We start from the raw sequence: 20,522 nt of genomic DNA, 5'->3' as shown, positions 1-20,522 counted from the left end.
CAGTTGCAGCGATAACCTCTTCATTCGTGCGAAATTTCTTACCGGCGAGCATTTTTTTCAGGTCTGCGAACAGCCAGTAGTCGCTGGGAGCCAAATCTGGCGAATACGGTGGATGTGGGAGCAATTCGAAGTTCAATTCATGTAGTTTTGCCATTGTTTTGATTGACTTGTGACACGGTGCGTTGTCTTGATGATACAAAAGTTTTTTCTTTGCCATATGCGGTCGTTTCTTTGCAATTTCGGCCTTCAAACGCTCCAATAACGCTATATAATAGTCACTGTTAATGGTATGTCCTTTCTCAAGATAGTCGATGAATATTACACACGCACATCCCAAAATACCGAGGCCATAACCTTGCCGGCCGATTGTTGTGCTTTCGGGCGCTTTGGACGAGGTTCACCAGTTGCTGTCCACTCAGATGCCGATCGTTTTGATTCCGGAGTGAAGTGATGGATCCATGTTTCATCCATTGTCACATATCGACGCAAAAATTCCGGTTTGTTACGTTTAAACATGGCCAAACACTGCTCAGAAGCATCAACACGTTCTTGTTTTTGGTCAACAGTGAGCAAACGCGGCACCCACTTTGAACAGAGCTTTCTCATAGTCAAATGCTCATGCAATATAAAGCCAACACGTTCTTTTGATATCTTTACGATGTCAGCTAACTCACGCACCTTCACTTTTCGATCATTCAAAACAAGTTTGTGGATTTTTTTAATGTTTTCTGATGTTACTGCCTCATTTGGACGTCCACTGCGTTCTGCATCATCGGTGTCTCTACGACCACGTTTGAAGTCAGCAAACCAACGTTTTATTGTTGTTTCTGATGGAGCGGAGTCCCCATAACACTTTTCAAGCCATTGCTTCGCTTGAACGGTATTTTTTCCCATCAAGAAGCAGTGTAAAATTAAAACACGAAATTGTTTTTGATCCATTGTTTTGAAACTAACACAAGTAGGGTCACTCTTAGCACCATAACTCACAGACGAATGAATAGAATATCATGAAATTCTCACAGCTGTCTTGTGAAGGTTAGTATTCACTGAAAACAAGGTGACTGCAATACAACTAGCGCCATCTATGTGTTAGGCCCGTGACTTTTCAGCCCATGTTTTAAATCTTGTAGCTGTCATAAAAAAAAATACCTGTCAACCCGATCTTTCTATTTACTCTTTACATGTTACAACTTCTTGAAGGCAAGAAAGGTTTCTTCACACATGCAGCACTGCACTCTAGTGGACAAACAGTGAACCTCCTCATCAAAAACGTGTATTTTGGCGCACTTCCCCTCCCTGGCCAAAAGAATCCGTTGTTTCGGAAGCGGCGAAACTGGTTTCTCTTTTATGTCAGCGGGATTGCGATAGCAGGTAGCAAGCAAGACGACCCAGAAAGTTGCGCATCGTTCAACTCCTTGCAAGATGGAAAAAAAATGTTTTATGGCGCTTTCAAGACTGTGTACACGGTGAAATATGGTAGGATATCAAGATTTTTCTTTTAATGACATACAAGTTCTTCTAATGTGAAGACAATGTGGCTTTAAAAAAAAAAAGCGAGGATTTTATAAGGGTTAAAGGAAAAAATAAGTAAAATTTGGTGACAAAATTTCTTCAGAGTGCTCCACCTGAACATGATTGATTTATTGTCGACAATTTTTACGCATGTTTTTAAAATCAATTTGGCATCGATCGGTCGGTCATTTTTAGTTCAATTATTTTTACCCTTCCACCCTACTGTACAATTTATGATATTATTTCAGAATTATTTAAGTTCTGTTTAAACCTATCAAGAAATACTTTTACACATTTTTTTAAGAAAAAAAGAGCTGTATAAAACACACAATTACAACAAAAAAAATTGAAGTTGATAATTCAGATATTTAAAAATGTATTATCTACGTAAAAAGAAAACCCATTACAAATATGAATTCTTTTTGAAAAATTAATATGTAAAGTTCTGCTGACGTCTGCATAAGATAAAAATTCATAATACAAAGTTTAATACGAAATATTGATAGAGATTGACGTTTGTTAAGAATCGAAGGATATTTTACTCGAATTATTAAGTAAACATCGTCTTGGAGGTTATTCCTGTAAATTACCTACCCGTTTTTTTTCTGAGAATTGCTCTCTTTGATTTTTTGCTTTCTTTTTTTAAGTTTTTCATGTCATTGTCAGTCTATTTTATATTATTACTGTTATTTTAGTCATTCATACAAACAAACAAATGTTCAATTTTCTTGATGGATTTTCTTACGTAATACTGAATGTACTATGTGTAAATGTGTTTTATTATAACTTTCTGACCTAGAAACAGCCAATTCCAGGTTAGGAACAGTATTCTAATATCATCTAATGGCTTAAGATGCTGTATGATCAATATTTGTTCTCCATTCTTATTCAAAATGATGTTGTTTTTTGTATTGCACGATACAAATAAACTTTGCAGTAGGTTCTAGGAGAGGTGGATAGTAAATGCGTAGACACTCCTATATATATCACACACCCGGTGGAAGACTGTTAAAATCAAAGATTACACATTTGTAGGAACATGACTTTTAAAGTTTGTTATTCTATTAAAATCGTTCCCTGGAATACTGGTATTTTTGCCATCTAGGGGTTAATTTGTTTAGTTACGTTTGTACGAAAGTACCATCAGGTAGAGCTCGCTTCTCTCTCTCTCTCTCTTTTTTTTTCTCTCTCTCTCTCTCTATAGCGTTTTTCTTTGCAAAATGTTCTGGTGAAAAATGATCTGAAAAATGATCTGCTTGTTCATTGCTTATAAGAGATAATATTTGAATCAAAAGATTTAATATATTTCACTACTTCAATCAAAAGTTTTCGTGTAAGGTCTACGTCTTATATCTGTAGAACTACATATAGTGTATCCAAACCCAAACTATCACTTAAATCAGTATGATGTGCTTATTCCGTAGAAAACATGAAAACTCGATTTAGGGTCCGTTAAAAAATTTGATCCCTGATCCAAAAACTAATTATTGGCTAAGATCGCAGTCTTTTAATCCATTCTTTTTATCATTCCTTAAATTATTCTTCAGAGAAATAACTCAAATGGAAATGTAGACAGTGAATGAATTTTAAAATACATATTTCACCCTTGTGCCTCGCAATTTTTCAAGAATGTTCTGTTCCAGCATTTCATAATTTTCTTCTCTTACAAGTTAAACCTATCGATATCGAAATCTAGTTTCTTGACTAAACTTAGCAGAGAAGTGTGGAATATCAAAAAACGAGAATAAGCAAAATTCAAAGTGCTTCTGTCCATAAAGACGGCCGCAGTGGCCAGAAATCTGATTGATCATAATAAGCCATAACAATGTGTTTCAAGTTTGAAAATTTCATTTTATTTGTAAAACGGGTAAACGGATGAAAACCAAAACCATATTAACCGACACCGGGAGGAAGTAGACATCTATTTGAGGGTATGCTTATCATGGCCGCCATCTTGAAGTCGGCTATCTTGTATCTTGCTCGACTTTTTTTTAAATAGGAAGGGGGTTATGTAATATATTAAATTGGGCTAAAAATTTTACGAGAAATACAATGGTGAAGTGTATGTTTCCATAAATTTTTATTTGTAAGACATAATGAAATATACATTGATATGAATTCGTTGGTTCAAAGATATCTTAACAGCTGTATCTTTTTGAAAAGAATTCAAGTTAGGAAGACGTAATGTACACTAGTGAGAACATCGTAGGTAGTTACTTATGAAGGGTATAATCAGCTTGAAATCATTATCGACTGCAGACAAAATTAAATGGTGATGAGACGATCACAAACCTTAAGGAACTGATGGAAGATGGATTACATATTTTTCATTGGATTATTCAAATTAGAAGACAAACCTTCATAAGCAGCCACCTAGTCAGTACACATTAGTATACATTCGGTTTTCCTGACTTGATTAAACGAAAATCCACGGGATTTTTTGGAGGAGAGAGCTAAGTTTGTTCTCTGGTTTTGTATTTTTAATAGGGTCTATAGCTATATTAAGAGAAGTGATATGCAAAGAAGTCGCACTGTGGCTCATTTATTTGATACCATCTTGGTATTCACGGTAGTATCACATGATATAATCAGTAAGAACTCCAGGGTGTTCAAAATAAAAGAGAGTGTGCACCTAGAACAACGATATATATATTTTACACAAACTCAAAGAAACCACTATTTTTACGCCCGGGGGTATGTGTAGGGAAATTTGGGGTAGTATTAGGGGTGTTGGGTTGTGCAGCATACTCCCTGAACATAATATGTATTTTTGCAACAGAAGTTGTAAACGGAAACGTAAACGGAAACTTAATACAAACTGTTAATTTACTTGTTACGTAGAGGCCATACCCTCTCTTGTGGAGTCCATGGATATTGCAATATGTTGTTGTGTGTACTTGACATCAGAGAGTAGCAAAGCCATCTTAACGGTACCATAGCCACTTGGTCGGGGTTCCCGCAAGCATTGGAGGCCCCGCGAGCAGAATGACATATATTAATTACATGCATTGGGAGAAGTCATAGAGACCATAAGACAGTTGTTTGCTCTGCGGCCTAATATGCTGTTAAAACGACACTGGAGAGTAGGTTAGATTGGACAGTAGAGTAGACAGCACTAGCACGGCGCCCCCTTAGGTGAGGGGCCCGATTGGGAGCAATAGGTCCAATCGGCTTAAAGCCGACCCTGCTTATATGGATGTAGTTTATGTGAAAAACTGAAACTCAAAAAAATTGTCAACCTTGCCTCTACCATACACCCACCATATAAGCAACAAGTACTTTTGCAGGGTATTAGTATGTAGTGGACTACTTCATTCCTTCACATACCAAGTTTTATGACTGTACACCCAAGGGATGGAATGGTTCCTCAAAAAACCTGATCCAGAAAATAAAAACACGGGCTTCTCCGCTGTGGTACCCCCACATACATAAAATTATATTGGCGGTAAGCTTCATTCTTCAGGAACACATTGATACCAAAATTGTCTTCCTAGCTTAATTAGGGCCTAAGCAATTAAGTTTCAAATCCTTGGCGCAGCAGTTGCGTCCTTCGGCGTTTTAATATCAATTTTAACCAGAACCAACACGTGGTGAACAAAACTCGATTCATTTAGCCGCACTGTTGGTGGATTGTATGGACGAGAGGCATAAATTTCACATTTAATGTGGGAACGTATGCTGCTCATGACCGTGTCTTTAGCTGTTCACAGCACAATTCATCAACGTCTTCATTTTACAACGTATACAGAAAAAGAAGAGTAAAGAATATTGCGTTAAATCTATTTAAGTCCAGCGTGATATTAAAAATAACCAGAGTGAAATCACTTTCTTGCATGATTAAAGAAAATATTTCATTTTTAGTTTTTATTTATTTTTAATTAATACTGAGTCTTATTGATTAACATTGCAGAGAACCCCTACGCCTAACCTTCGAAACAGAAGTATTTGTTGGATAGACTTGAGAGACCTTCCTTACAATCTGCTAGTTTTGTTGTTTTATTTTTTGCTTTCCCGCACTGCACAAAGGGTTTTATAACCAATCAATAAATCGAAATTAAACAGTTTAAATTGAATCGTGTGATTGAGGGAATAAACTCCATACAAGTGACGGAAGTATTGCAATGATGGGAGAATTGAGTTTCGAGATTTCAGAGAATTCTCGAAATGTTTAGTAACTGCTACTACGATTCATAAAGAAGGATACTAGGTGACATGGAATAGCAGAAAGAATAAACAGAATGACACTTTTAATTTATAATTATACGCTTCAGTGATGAAATGGGCCATCGTCACCCATGACTCAGAAGCAGTGACCCCGATAGACCTATGATCAGGAATGATCGGGCTTACCCATGACCTAGTGTGGCCTGAGTAGGCCTATGACCCTGGATGCCCCTAACCCGGCGAGATACATGACCCACTATGACCCGAGTAGGCCTATGACCCTGGATGACCCTGACCCCGCGAGATCCATGACCCAGTGGGACCCGATTAGACCTATGACCCTGGATGACCCAGACCCGGCGAGATCCATGACCCAGAGTAGCCCGGAGATGACGGAAGTCGCAATTCCTTTGAGAAGTATGTGTAAGGCTACTGTTATTCAAAGAAACACGAAAATGAAATGAAATATTTCAGTTTAAAATCCCTATTACGCCCTTTAGGCTAAAGGAGTCGATGATTAAGGCAAGAGAATGATGATGGAAGAATTGATGAAATGAGAAATCGAGAGGAAACAGGAATACCCTGAGAAAACCCACGGACACGATGTTGTCCACCACAAACTTTCTTGTCCGGGGATCGAACGAGGGACCCCACGCACCAGAGGTAAGCGCTCTACCACTGAGCCACCGTGCTAATCTTTAACAAACACGACACTCTGCCTTCTCACTAAGTATAATTTTCTTTCTAGCTTGTGGGGGTACGGTGTCTCAGTGATAGAGCGATTACCTTTTGCGCGTGGGGTCCTTGGTTTGATTCCCACTCAAGTAATTTTGGATAACATCACGTCCGTAGGTTTCCTTCCTCATTCTCATTCCACCAGTCCTTCCATTATCATGCATATACTTTAATCATCCGTCTCCCATAGCCTAACAGACATAATCGCAGGACGTTAAACTAAAAGATTTTCTTTCTCGTTTTCTCTCTATGTGTCAAAACATTGCGCTGAAAGATAACTAGACAGTGATTCAAAATAATGGACCCGATTTCAGAAACGTATTCTCTGAAATCTAATATACATATGTTATTGTGAGAGACATGGGTTTCGAAAGATTATTTTACACGCAGTCTTTCCACGTTTTTAATTCTACGAGTCCGCAGCGGGCATGAAATGAGTTGCTAATGCTGAGCGTAACATGCTACAAAAGGTTGAACAGGAAATAGAACATCGCCTTGATGTGGGCCGTTTTATGCGAGGTGCTTACATAGAGCACTTGTGATACGCTTGAAGAAAAGTTTAATAGTTTACCTTTCTTAGCATATGTCTCACAACAACATGTGTTTATAAGATTTCACAGAATTAATCTCTGAATTCGGGTCCATCATTTTGACTTGCCCTGTATAAAGTTGATCAGTGTATAAACTAGGGATGGGCAAAACCGGTTTTTATAAAAACCGAAAACCGGTTTCTATAAAAACCGAAACCCGAAAAACCGACATTTCAGTTTTCTCCAAAACCGGTTCGGTTTTTCACCGAAACCGGTTTCGGTTTTCTCCAAGACCGGTTCGGTTTTCACCGAAACTGGTTTCGGTGAAAACTTTTCGAAAACACACAAAACTATTTCTGTGGAAATGGATTCGGTTTCCGGAGAACAACGAAACACCATTCTGGTCAGAAATAGAACAAAGTTTGAAAAAAGACAGAATCGGTTTTGAAGAAAACCGAAACCGGACCAGCTAAAAACCCGAACCGGTTTTGGTGAAAAACCGAAAACCGAAAAACCGGTTTTTGTACCCACCACTAGTATAAACTAGGGATGACCACAAAGTTCCGGTTCTCGGAGATCCGGTTTTCAGAACCGGTTTCCGACCTGGATCCGAAAACCCGGTTCCAGGACCGGATCTTAAGAACCTGTTCCAGAAGCGGATCTTTGGAACCGGTTCCAGATCTGGATCTGAAAGCCCGTTTTCAGAACTGGATCTTAGGAACCGGTTCCAGACCTGGATCGGAAAGCCCCCAAAGACCCGTAAAGGAGGCACAAAGCTCACTTTCAAAACACTCAAAGAGGACCATGAGTTTGTGCCCTCCCCGCCCAGACCTGCTTGTGCCCCCCCAAAAATTTTTTGGTCCACCAGTGGGTGTTTAGCCAAATGAGTTTACCAGTTACCCAGTATATTTAGCCAAATGAGACAAGCGGCCGCAGCCTGGGCGCCTGCCTGTCGCTTCCACCATTTCATCTAGCGCACTGTTCACAGCCTGTCAGCAGCTTGGGTTTAGCGTAGCGATGGCCAGAAAGTTCCAGTCCCAGCGGAACCGGTTCTCGCAGATCCGGTTTTCAAAACCGGTTCCGGACCTGGATCCGAAGAACGTTCCAGACCTGTTTCCGAAACACCTGTTCCAGATCTGGATCCGAAAAACCGGTTCCGGAATCGGATCTTCTAGAACCGGATCCGTCCAGACCCGAATTGACCATCCCTAGTATACACGCGACAGAATCACACCGAAAACAAGCTACATGTTTTAGTTATGAGTGATTATCTAAGTTTAATCGGACGAATTTCGCCGTTTAAAATATAAAAGATGTTGAGCCCAAACAGCGTTTTATTAATTGTATTTGTATAGCCTATGTTCAAGAACCACGTTTGGAAAGATGAATAAACATAAAATTATGGTTGAAATATTAAACATATAGTATCTTGAATTAGAAAGGTCATACCGGAAATCAAACAAATAAATTTTCGAGGTTAATTGATTTTTTATTTAGCATGCCTTCCAGCAGCGAGTCTATATAAGACGGGACATACTGATTAACGTGGAATCCGAACCACATTAGCTCCTGCCGGGAATTGAACCCGGGTCATCCATGACAGAGGCGCGTACACTAACCGTTTAGCCATGAAACAGCTCGATCTTGAGGTTAAGTAGTGAACCTTATTAATAAACTATAAAATTCTCCAGAAATGAGGCAAAGCTGGTCTTCCGGCTCATTCCTGGTTCATGGGTCCTGTCTGGGTCAAATCGGGTCTGGTAATCGATACCCAGAACCGGACGAACCGTACAAAAGTCACGACTCAGATGACTGAAGTGGCTTATGATTCGTCCTATCACTGATATCTTCTACTCTGTAGGCTAAAGAAGATGGATGATGAATGAAAGTAATAGAATATTTAATATAGTCGGATTTCGATAACTCGAAGCTGAAGGAATAGATATAAAATTCGAATTATCGAGTTTTTCGAGTCATCGATGTGGCTACGACAAAAATTGGAGATACCGAGATTCCGCTCTCCTCGTTTTCACATTAGCAATAATGACAATTACGTAAATGCCTAGAGACATAGCTTCGAATTATCCAGGTCACATCAGAACAAAATTCGACTTACAGAGGTAAACTTCGACTTGTAGAGGATTCACAGATACGACAGTTCGAGCTATCGAGGTTATAAAATATGATTAAGACACCCTTAAAATTCGGCTTATCGTGGTTGTAATTTTTAAACATTCGTCTTATAGACGCTATTTTAACATTGAGTGTTATGGAGTGTTCAAGCGAATGTGAAATAATTCGAATTATCAAGGTCGAATTGTAATAGGTTGAAAGTGGCAGGAAACGGAAAAATACCAATATTAAATATTGTTCACCAGAGAAGAAGTATAATTTCAAATACCAGACGAAACGGGACAAATACCAGAATATATATGGCGTTTCAAAACAACGTCGACAACGTTTGGGAGGTAATTCCTGACACAAAGATAAGACAAAAATTATAGACCAACTTGGGTACATAAATGCTTCCTTTCATAGTTATCATGAAAAATTCAACTTTAAAGATTACTACGGGTACTACGACAGGTCCCATATATATAACATTGTACAGTTATCCTGTATCACATAGTGTCTGATGAAGCCAAAGAGTTGGTGAAACTGTTACACATATTTAATTTTTAATGAAAATACGAGTATATGATTTTGTTAAGCAAACAATTAGTGTGTATGTAATCATATACAAAGCAAAGCTTCTACTTATGGAAAATATCACTGATTTTTACCTTAGTGTTGTGTAACAATCTCTTTTTAGCTGCCTAGTTTGTATTTCATTACTTGATTTTGCTTGTTTCTCGTATTAGTTCGAGGTGATGACGGAACTCAGAGTGCCTTAACCTCAATGGCAAGATGATGATGAGTCCCACGGCATGAAATGAGATCTGAACCTCTGTAGTGTGTACGATCTTCTCCAACAAGGAATCGAACCAAAGACCTCATACACTAAAAATATACAGGCAGGAGCGCCCCGAAGATTTTTTTCATTGGGAAGGGTCCAAAATTTGGGGCGGGGGGTCCAATATTACAAGACACTACTTCCATGAAGTATTGGACCAGTGTTATTACATGTATACACCCCAAAAGACAATAAGTATTGTCAAGTAATGTCACCTATATTCTCAGGAAAAATGATAAAACTAAGTTGTGTTGTAAGGAAAGGTGCCCAAATGAAGTACAAGATGAAGATCTTCAGGCTACATCAATCATTTCTCTCCTAAACAAATACAGTTTCATTAATAAAGAATAGAAATATGTCGAGTTATCAAGTTTGGGGGGCTCCGGACATGGTGGACCCCCGTGAATGCGCCCGTGTATGAACATAGCCACTAAACCAATGAGAGCTTAAGATATTGTAGGATATCTTTACAGTAACACAAAATCTGACGCGACTTCTTATAGCATATCAACTACTGCTTGTCAATACTATGATTGTATACTTCTTTTCTTTCTTCTTGAAAATGGCGCATTCGGGTCGCCGTTGTTATGTGGGCCATTGACTGACTACCTTTTAAGCACACGATGTGATGTCGTTTGGTTTCGTTTCCCAATATTTCGCTCACGCACACATTGTAGTTGAAAAATTTGCATGTGCGATACTGTGCGATAGGCGGGGACCTAGTTGGTTGGTAATAACAGACTCCAAGTTGAGTTCAGCAGCATTGGCGATATCTCGACTTAGAACTCCAAAGACGTAAAAAGGAAGCTACGCAGGTTAAGTTGCATTTTGTTTGTTTCATCTTTGCTAGACTAACAAATTTGCCAGTGAGAATTTAAACAGTTGGCCTTGAAACATTCCACACAGGAAGCTAACATGTTCAGATGAAATTAGAGGGGATTGCGTTCGAATCTTATTTTCGGTATGGGTTCGATTTCCATATATACGTACACATTCAGGGCTTGTGGCCCTTTGTGAGCGAATGGTTAATACCCATGCTTTCTGTTAGCGTGCTCCTGGATTCGATTCCCGGTGTGGAAGTGCCTCGAGATACAAACTCGAGTAGCGATTTGGATACGATCCTCAATAATCTATTTTTGTCCAATATTTGATTAATCATATAGACCTACTATTATTCCCGTTACATTACTCCTACCTCTAAGAGGTCAGAAATTTAATCAGTATCTTTAAATTTGCATTTCATATAGTATACCAAAATATAAAAAATCTATTAAAATGCTACAATAGCAATTAAAACCGACTGAGCTCCAACCTATAACTTTAACTTTCAAATCTTTCATTTACGCTTATGTGTGATTTCACGTTTAACAGAGACAAACATTTTAAGTATTTGTACTTTAAATAGTCTAAATTAGTTAACTATATCTTTTTCATAAAGTTTATGATATAAAATTATTGTTCAAAGCCTTTGTATTTTAATAAGCCTTCTCTAAAATCAATGCATATGAATTGTGTTTCCATCTTCCGAGTTCTTTTAAACTATGTTTATATGTTTGTGGTCAATCCTTTCGACAATGAGATCTCGGAAACTATAGGCTCTAGAAAGATGACGTTTTCACTGATCGATTGGAAATTTAGCGTAGATTGTCCAGTTCTAATTGAATATTTAAATAAGCATGGCCATTATTTCTTTAATACATTTTTTAGGGTACACTGGAAGCATTGAAATTTAAAAAAAGCTAAAGCATAATATCCTATGCGTTATACATTCCAACACCACATTGTTGTATACTGGGGCTGTATATGTCTCAGGCGTTTCTTTCCTGGCCAAGTAATGATGAAAAAGAAAGGATAACCATTTCTCGAGTCTAAGATAAATATTTTTTGAGTATTTTGCCGAATGAACACCATATATAACTGACATTATAAATAATTGTATATGTAATGTATTTGCTTATTACATACTGCATGCAAGAAGAAAACACTGGTCATACATGAATTAGAAACTCCAACCGGAAGTAGGCTCAAATCTTGCAAACGGTGCGAGATATTGAGAAAAAATAATCGAAAAAATCTCCCCTTTATGATACTCGTTGCCGATTTTTTTTTTTTATCAAGACGTCTTTCACTTGTGTCTGTAAAGAGACATGTACATATGTTGTGAGGAATGAGAAGGAGATTTATGCACATATGCGAATGATGCGCTGAGTAGGGAGCGCAGGTTCAGCTAGTCTATATATTAAAATGCTACGTTTGTGGCCAATTCCTTTTGACAATGAGATCTCGGAAACCAAGCTCTAGAAACGTGCTATTTTCAGTGATCTATTTCAGATTTTGTGTAGATCCGTCAATTCTCATTGTTTTAAAGTTAAGAAGTGCCGTTATTGTTATATTCAATATTTTATGGGTCGTTTTGAGCCCATAAGGTTAATATTGTAGCTAGGCCGAAGTTAAGGTTCATATCCTTGTGTTAGGCAACCAGCAGAGGAGTTACGTACGGCGGGTTGATGGACATTGCAGGCGCTTTGCTTAAATCTGAATGGCAGAACCTATTGCATGATGGCAACTTGAAAGACCTCAAGAGCCGCAATGAGACGTACTCGGATAAAGATTTTAAGTCGGAAAATCCATTTGACACCATCTGTCACTTCTCCAAGTTTGTCACAAACTCACCCCAATATTTATACATTAAAATACTACTTTTATATGTTTGTCTATAGCAATGCACTCCCTTTGTGGGTCGTCTTATCCTTCATTTGTGTGTGTAAAGAGATATGGACAGATATAGTAAGGAAGTGAGAAGCACATCCATGGTTTTATCCAGTGTTTCTTTCAGAAAACATGTGCCGGGCGTGAAGGCACACTAAAACTGGGCCTATGTATTAACAAAGTCTACAAGTACTTGCGTTACATTTTTCACACATATGCACAACAAGACTTTTAATTGTTACTTATCGGTTCAAAGTTGGTAGTTACAGACTCGGTACCTCCAATCTCAAAATTGAAAAACAAAAAACAATAACTTCAGCACAAGCTTTAGAATACTTGTAAATTTATTGTATTCTGAAACTATTTATCTCCCACCGCTGGTACTATTCTAGTATATATTAATCTTATATTCTTAGGGGGGCACTGCCCCCCAAAACAATACCTGCAAGAAGTACTAATCATATCAGAATGCTGCGATGAGTAGACAACGTAGGTTCAGCCAAGGGCGCCGATTTCTCTGTAACTTTGGAGGAGTCCATTCAGATATGTGTGGTTACAGACAAGGGTCTGAGTATGCACATATCAGGATTTTAAGACAAATTGAATTCAAATTATGCCAAATATTGTATAATACATATAACAGGAAAAATGTGTATAAAATACACTAATACACATAACAATAACAAATACATATTCATAAAAATACATGCGGTGACCCACATGAGGTTTAGGAGGTCCAGGATCGGCGCCCTTGGGTTCAGCTAGTATCTTGTGAAAATCACTTACTAGCAGGGTGGAAAAAAATCATGATTTAAAAAAAATCATTTTTTGTTGATTTTTTTATTTAAATCGATTTTTTTTTATTTAAATAAATCTTTCTCCTCGCATAATGTAAGTCGTGAACTGAAGAAAAGGCATTAGGAATTAGTATTAAATGTTAATTATGCCATTTAAGTGAAAGTATTGGGGTTGAATTTTGAATTATCTCAAATCGTTAACCGATATCAATCCCAAACAATGTTTCTTAACCCTTTTAAATTATGGCTCTTTTTTAACATAAATTATAGACTTTCAATCAAGCAGCTACAGCATCATCCTAAAATCATGGTACATACATCACTCTCTTTAGAATAGAACAGCTTTTGAAACGGTAACATTCACATTTCCCTATCATGTCTCTGAAGCGAGAAATTTTGAGAGTAATCATTTTTTTCTTTTTTAAAATAATTTGATCCCCTTTGGATTCCCCTGGGTTAACGCACAGATCTCAAAATCAACTGGGAAATACTAAGGGGTGTACTAAATGTGTGTAGAAAGTTTCAAGCTTCTATCTTGAGTAGTAAGGGTGAGACAATGAGCCCAGAACATTCCCACAATGCCCCAGATGACCCGGATGTAATATAAAAATTTCCTCAGACATCCCTATTTATCCTAGGATCATGATTTGTACATTATTCTCTTCAGAATAGGTGATAGGTGATACAATTTAAAAGGTTAAGCATTAAGGAAAAAGTACAGTAACGTTTATCAAAATGACACTTTTTTTCACAAAAGTTACTGATATTTGGCAGGGGCCTAATTTTAAAAACTCAAAACTAGCTTGCGGCATGAAATACATAAATTTCGCCTAAAGTTATAAAATTAACAAAAAAAATGGAGAGGGGATAGGACCCCTCTAAATACGCCCTATTATCTGGGAACAAACAAACAGACACGCACAAAAATGAATTTTCGTCTTTAATGTCGATGGTGATTTCCCCGTTGGAATAGTTAACGATTTTAAAGCCCAAACACAATGTTACGAAAAGAAGCAAGCAGGATTGCTCCGTTACCTGTTCAAAACGGGATTTTCCCTAATCATCCTCTGCATGACACTTGTTTTCATACTATACTGTATATTTGAGTCTCATTGTATTATGACTATTAACTTCCATAAACGAAATAACAGAACAGAAACGGAATTTTACTTATTTTCACTTTAAATTAATTTATTTCGGAATTCGATTTAAATCAACGATTTTTATTTAAAAAAACAAGTGATTTAAATCTTGATTTAAATCGTGACTTAAATCAGACTGATTTAAATCAATCCACCCTGGTTACTAGTATTCTGAAGTTGTTTCTACTTTTAATGCTATGTTGTTTAAGCATAAATATTGATTAAGGAACCTTGAAAATATATGACTTTTTTTAATTAATGCCTATTATTCAACACTTACCCCTACATAGTACTTATATTTCCTACTATTATCATATAAAGTACAAAATCTATCAATATTGCTTCTGAAAGTTAGACCAGGCAAGAAATATTCGAGATGACACGACAGCTTTTCAAGAATCGGGACAAAACTAGAAAATATCATTCGAGAATTGAAACGAGAAAAAGATTTTTAGAAAATTTACTAAACGATACAAGAAAACCTTATTTCTCGTCTAGACTTGTCTTCTCCTGTATGCAACACTCGCTGTGACGGAGAAGATGGTTAGTTAGAAAAGGCTTGACATTAGTCTTCAGAAGAAAAAAAAAATGAACATGAAATCTTTAAGTTTTACGTCCTGCGCTAATGTCGGCTAGGCTAAAGGAGACGGTGATGATGAGAGATGAGTGAAATGCTGGAGTGAAGAAAGTGGGAGGAAACAGGAGAACCCCGAGGAAACCCACGCACATGGTGTTTGTCACCACAACGCTCACTTGGCGCGAGCTAGGATCAAACCAAGGACTTCATGCACAAGAGGTGAACGCTCTACCACTGAGCCACTGCGTCCCTTAGACTTCAGAAGCATTGGAAATGTCAAATTTCCGAAATCTACAAAATTGTTATACAAAGTTAATACATATATATTATATATAGAGAGCTTCTATTATGTTATACCCCGCCAAGTGAACTTTGTGGTGAACAAACACCGTGCTCGTGGGTTTTATCGGGGTTCTCCCGTTTCCTCCCATATTCTTCATTCCACCATTTCATTCATTTCTCATAATCACCGTCTCCTTTAGCCTAACCGGGATAACCGTGGGACGTAAAACTCAAAGATTTCATTTCATTTTCTATTATGTTATATACAACTAGATAAAAAAAATAGATAGGCCTATATACTGAAAATTTTATTCATGTAGATTAAGTTATATTCATATATGGAATATTGGACTGTATAGTTCAAAGACTTGAACATTACGGAAGTTAGAGAGCTTCGAAATGTCGTGTTAGAGGAAGATAAAGAAGATAAAATGGACAGAGAGAGTAATAAACGAAGATGTGAAAGTAATAAACGTAACCAAAATCCTTCATAGGAAGGCCAAATAGATTGGACACGTCTTGCGAAGAAATTGTCATCTTCATACCGCCATAGAAGGAAAGATGGAAGGAAAGCGAGGAATAAGAAGAAGAACACAATTGACCGATGGTTTGAAAACTGGAAGAACATTGGGATTTGAAAGAGGAAGCTGAAGATCGAGAAACATGGAAGAAACGTTTCTAAGATGAAACCTAGAAAAAAAAACTCCGTAGTGGCAGGACCTGCAAAAAGCAGAATACTTAATATTAATAATAGATTTTAAAAAAATAGTTGAGAAAAAATAACGCCTTTTTTCTGACGTTTTCTAGCCTTATTTTAACATCTTTTCACACTTTCTTGCTATGAAAACTTCCCCTGAAATCCCGAACTTGGTAATAGAACAATTAGCAGTGTCACGTGTACACTCTATGAAGGAGTTTGATGTATAGCGTGATATTTCCTTAATTAATATTGCAAACGGAACTGATACTGGATTTTTACCATTTTGGTTTTAGTAGAGATTGTACTGGAGATGGAACAGATTTTTAGACACTTAGTTGACTACAGGAAACTACTTCTTGCTATTTAGTGCCGTTGTTGCTGTATTTTGATCAACGTTAAAATCGGAAGTATGCTAGTATTTCTCTGCCACTTCCGGTTTGGATAGACCGTTAAAAGGGAAGGAAGTATGTGCTCTTAGACCGTCTAACCGATTCAGTACAAAATCGCTTCTTGCTATATCATATCGTTCTGCTCTATGTGGATCAATATGACAACCGGAAGTTATGGTGGATCAGTATCACTTCCGGTTTTAGTAGAGAGTTAAGGATGGAGATGAAATATATTCTTGGGGCGTTTAATCAACTGCAGGAAACTGAATCTCACTATCTATTACTGCTTTTGCTCTATAGTGATCAACGTTTAAACTGAAAATAGTTTATTTCTACCACTTTGGAGATAAATTGCCTCCATCAGCGAACTGGAACTCTCAATTTTGATCCTCTACGCTCTAGTCAAAATCGATGGTGGTTCATCTAGTAATTCTTGTATTCTTTGTCTCCCGGACGAATGGGTACACGGATAGTCTACTATTTTTTTCCTCCCGGACGGACAGGCACACGGACACATTAATGGATGAATGGACACACAGATATACGTATTCTTTTTGTCGTCCGGACGAACATTCACGGACAGACTATTTTTGTTTCCTTGATGGACGGACACATGGTCAGATTAGTTTTGTCTCCCGAATGGATGGACACACTGAGAGATCCCCATGTCGTAAGCGTCGCTGGACCACCGATAGGGAACTAGTGACATCTAGCCAAAAATTGGCGGCATCGCAGCGACGATCCGCGGTGGCTCCACTTCCATTTTGAAAATTATACCTCTAGCGGCAGAGACGCGACGAACCACCAGTGAACCACAAGATTACTTCCCTAAAATATGTAAAATAACCTATATGCGTGATTTGTTTACATTAAGGTAAGTCTAAAAAGCACTATATAAAAAGAAAAAAGCATGCCGCGTTGGGCACGAACCACCAATCTAATGGTTAGTAGGAGCGTATTCTTCGGGCTTCGCCACGGAGGCGATGAAGAAAACCTCCCTTGTAAAGGGATGAATCGTTGAGGTCTTTTTTAAGTTGGCTAATCATAGTGCTCCTTTAACCGTGTATATTCGATGATAACCGTGTGGGATAAGATAAAATGCGTTCGCCATGTAATTTTATAACAAAATGATGCGCGTCTATTTACTTTATTTCATAGTTCTCCCATATTCACTTTCTAATGATCGGTGACATTTGTCATCAAAATTCACACAATTTTACGCACTCACACTGAGAAAAATCCATTATCCGGACAGCGGTATATTGTACAAATACAAGGATTCGTTATGTTTACTAAGGAAATCTGTACGGAGCGTACTTTATCCATATACTACAGAGGTACTGCCTTTTACCCGCTTAGATATTACATCATGTCGCTGCAGGATGTCTGACATCTAACAATCTTCCGTATTTTACATACGTATACGTATGTTAAATACTTCAGCTATATGTTAAATACGTCCATCTGTGTGTGAGATCCAGGCCGCCTATAGACACCTCTTTCTTTCGCCATGGCTGACGTCATTGAACTACCGTCTTTTGCTTGCGAAACGAGGTTGTTTACAAACGGAAAAGAAGAGAGGAAGCAAACAAATGCTTGGGTAAGTACACTAGTTAACTATTACTTTAGTTAAATATTCCATTAATTATATATTCTTTTAGTGTAACTTGCTTTAATATAGTACTAAGTAAGTAATGTAGTTTATGAATACAATTCTTACTATTGTAAAACTCGTTAATGATTGAGGACAATGGAATGGGTGAATCTGAATTTTGAGAAATCTTTGAATATTAATGTTTTGAAACATTTTACATTTCAAGGTAGCAAAATGAATGTTATGTGTTTATTCATTCCGTTTTATATGTGACGATTTATTACTTGGTGCAGATTTACTACAGGGCTGCTTAACATAATTGCTAATAAACCGTTTTCAGCGCGAAAATTCCCTTGTGTAGTGAAGATTTAGGATTTAGATTTCTGGGCTTTCGGCATCAATGGCCTTGTTAGCCCGTCGCATATGAGGGATGACTTCCCTCGGTGATCACACTATCCGGGGAAAGGAAGGGAAGAATGGATTGGGGAAAAATGGGGCCGCGGTGGCTCAGTGGTAGAGCGTCACCTCTGGTGCTTGGGGTCCCGGGTTCGATCCCAGCTCCCGCCAAGTGAACTTTGTGGTGGACAAACACCGTGTGCGTGGGTTTTCTCGGGGTTCTCCCGTTTCCTCCCACTTTCTTCATTCCACCATTTCATACATTACTCATCATCACCGTCTCCTTTAGCCTAACCGGCATAACCGTGGGACGTAAAACTCAAAGATTTCATTTTCATTTTTGGATTTCGGAAGGAAGAAAACGGCCTGGGACCTATATGTTAGGTACCACTCCGGCATTTGCCTGCTGTGAATGAGGAAAAGCCAAGGAAACCTCATTCAGGATGGCTGGACTTAAAATCTTTTGATACTTTTTCGACCGAGTTCCCCCACCGGGATCGAACCCGGGACCGTTCGCACCGAAGGCGAGAGCGTTAGCGAATACGCTACGCGGGGCCACTAGTGTAGTTTAGAAAACTCATTTTTACTAGGATATTTGCAAGATTTTTTTTTCTTTTAGTTTAACGCCCCATGATTGTACATCAATGTAAGATAGAAGGTGACGATGAGATACATGATAATGGTGGAATCAAGAAAATGTAAGGAAACTGGAAAGTCTTAAGAATAACCACAACTACAGTGTTCACCAAAAGCCTATTTGTCGGGAGCAGGAATCGAACCAGGGACCTACCGCGTCAGAGGTAAGCGCTCTCAGAGCTTTCTTTTGTTTAAAGAACTTGTTTACAATGAAATATATATATATATATATATATATATATATATATATATATATATATATATATAACGAAGATATTGACATATTTTACAGCCTCACTGAAATTAAAAAAAAAAGTAGTCAGGGAGAGCTTACTTGTCAGGTTTTTATTTTTTAATTTAATTTATTTTTATTTATTTATTTTTGCTTTGTTATGTTCCCTAGTTAATTAATGTTTGGGTTACTGAAAATTAAAACCTTTTTAGTATTATTGTTATGTCATCACTTTGGAACCAAAACGTTAGATTTTTTCTTGTGTTTTCATATAGGAAGTTGGTGAGTTTGTGCCTTAGCACTGGTTTGGTTTCTAGAACGTAATTGAAGGTCATGTTGAGTTGAGTCTTGGTGGGTTTGAGTTCGTGAAGTGTCAGGCACTGCTTGTGCCCCTGTCTTCTGTTTGTGATGTTTCCTGGCTTTGGGCTGTGACGTATTTATGTTGAGGAGTACCAACGCAGGCCGCGTGATATACAGGTAGCTACAACACAGCTTCAACAGTTAACGAGTGCCATGTCTTTGAATTTCAGCTTTCGTTACGGCGTGACTAATGCAGTATAGTGCTAGATTGAAATTCTATGGGTGGTAAAAACGGTATGGTAAGAAATACAACGTAATTGTTATTAGTTTAATTAGTGTTTCTTCATAGTATTGTTTCACTATTTCTAGAAGGAATTAAGTATTAACGAAGTAATGAATAAGCAAAAGCACACATTGATTGACGTTTACTATTTCTCATACTCCATTGAGAATGTTTTGATCCTCAGTTGCGCAAACATCCAGTGTGCGTTTATTTTCTTTCTTTTTTGGGGGGTTTACACTGCCTCACAGATGAGCTCCCTCGTGGCTAAGTGGTTAATGAACACGCCTTTGGCGTGGGACACCCGGGTTCGATTCCCGGCCGGGGGCCGCGGTGGCTCAGTGGTAGAGCGTTCACCTCTGGTGCTTGGGGTCCCGGATTCGATCCTAGCCCCGCCAAGTGAACCTTGTGGTGGACAAACACCGTGTGCGTGGGTTTTCTCGGGGTTCTCCCATTTCCTCCCACTTACTTCATTCCACCATTTAATTCATTGCTCATCATCAGCGTCTCCCTTAGCCTAACTGGCATAACTGTGGGACGTAAAACTCAAAGGTTTCATTTCATTTTTTCTTAATCTCTTGCACCGACCGACCG

At 38.0% G+C, this 20,522-nt stretch overlaps 1 protein-coding gene across 1 annotated transcript; it reads right to left on the bottom strand.

Annotated features, from left to right (window-relative positions):
* Nucleotides 1–318: 318 nt before the first annotated feature.
* On the bottom strand, nucleotides 319–894 carry LOC145681685 (histone-lysine N-methyltransferase SETMAR-like). Its single transcript, XM_081753304.1, has one exon. The coding sequence runs from the start codon at nucleotides 892–894 to the stop codon at nucleotides 319–321; it is 576 nt and encodes a 191-aa protein (XP_081609430.1).
* Nucleotides 895–20,522: the final 19,628 nt, after the last annotated feature.

The sequence above is a fragment of the Thermobia domestica genome, chromosome 3 (assembly GCF_964235325.1).
Source record: "Thermobia domestica chromosome 3, izTheDome1.hap1.1, whole genome shotgun sequence".
NCBI classification, from domain to species: Eukaryota; Metazoa; Arthropoda; class Insecta; order Zygentoma; family Lepismatidae; genus Thermobia; species Thermobia domestica.
This window is presented reverse-complemented; position numbering and strand designations above follow the sequence as displayed.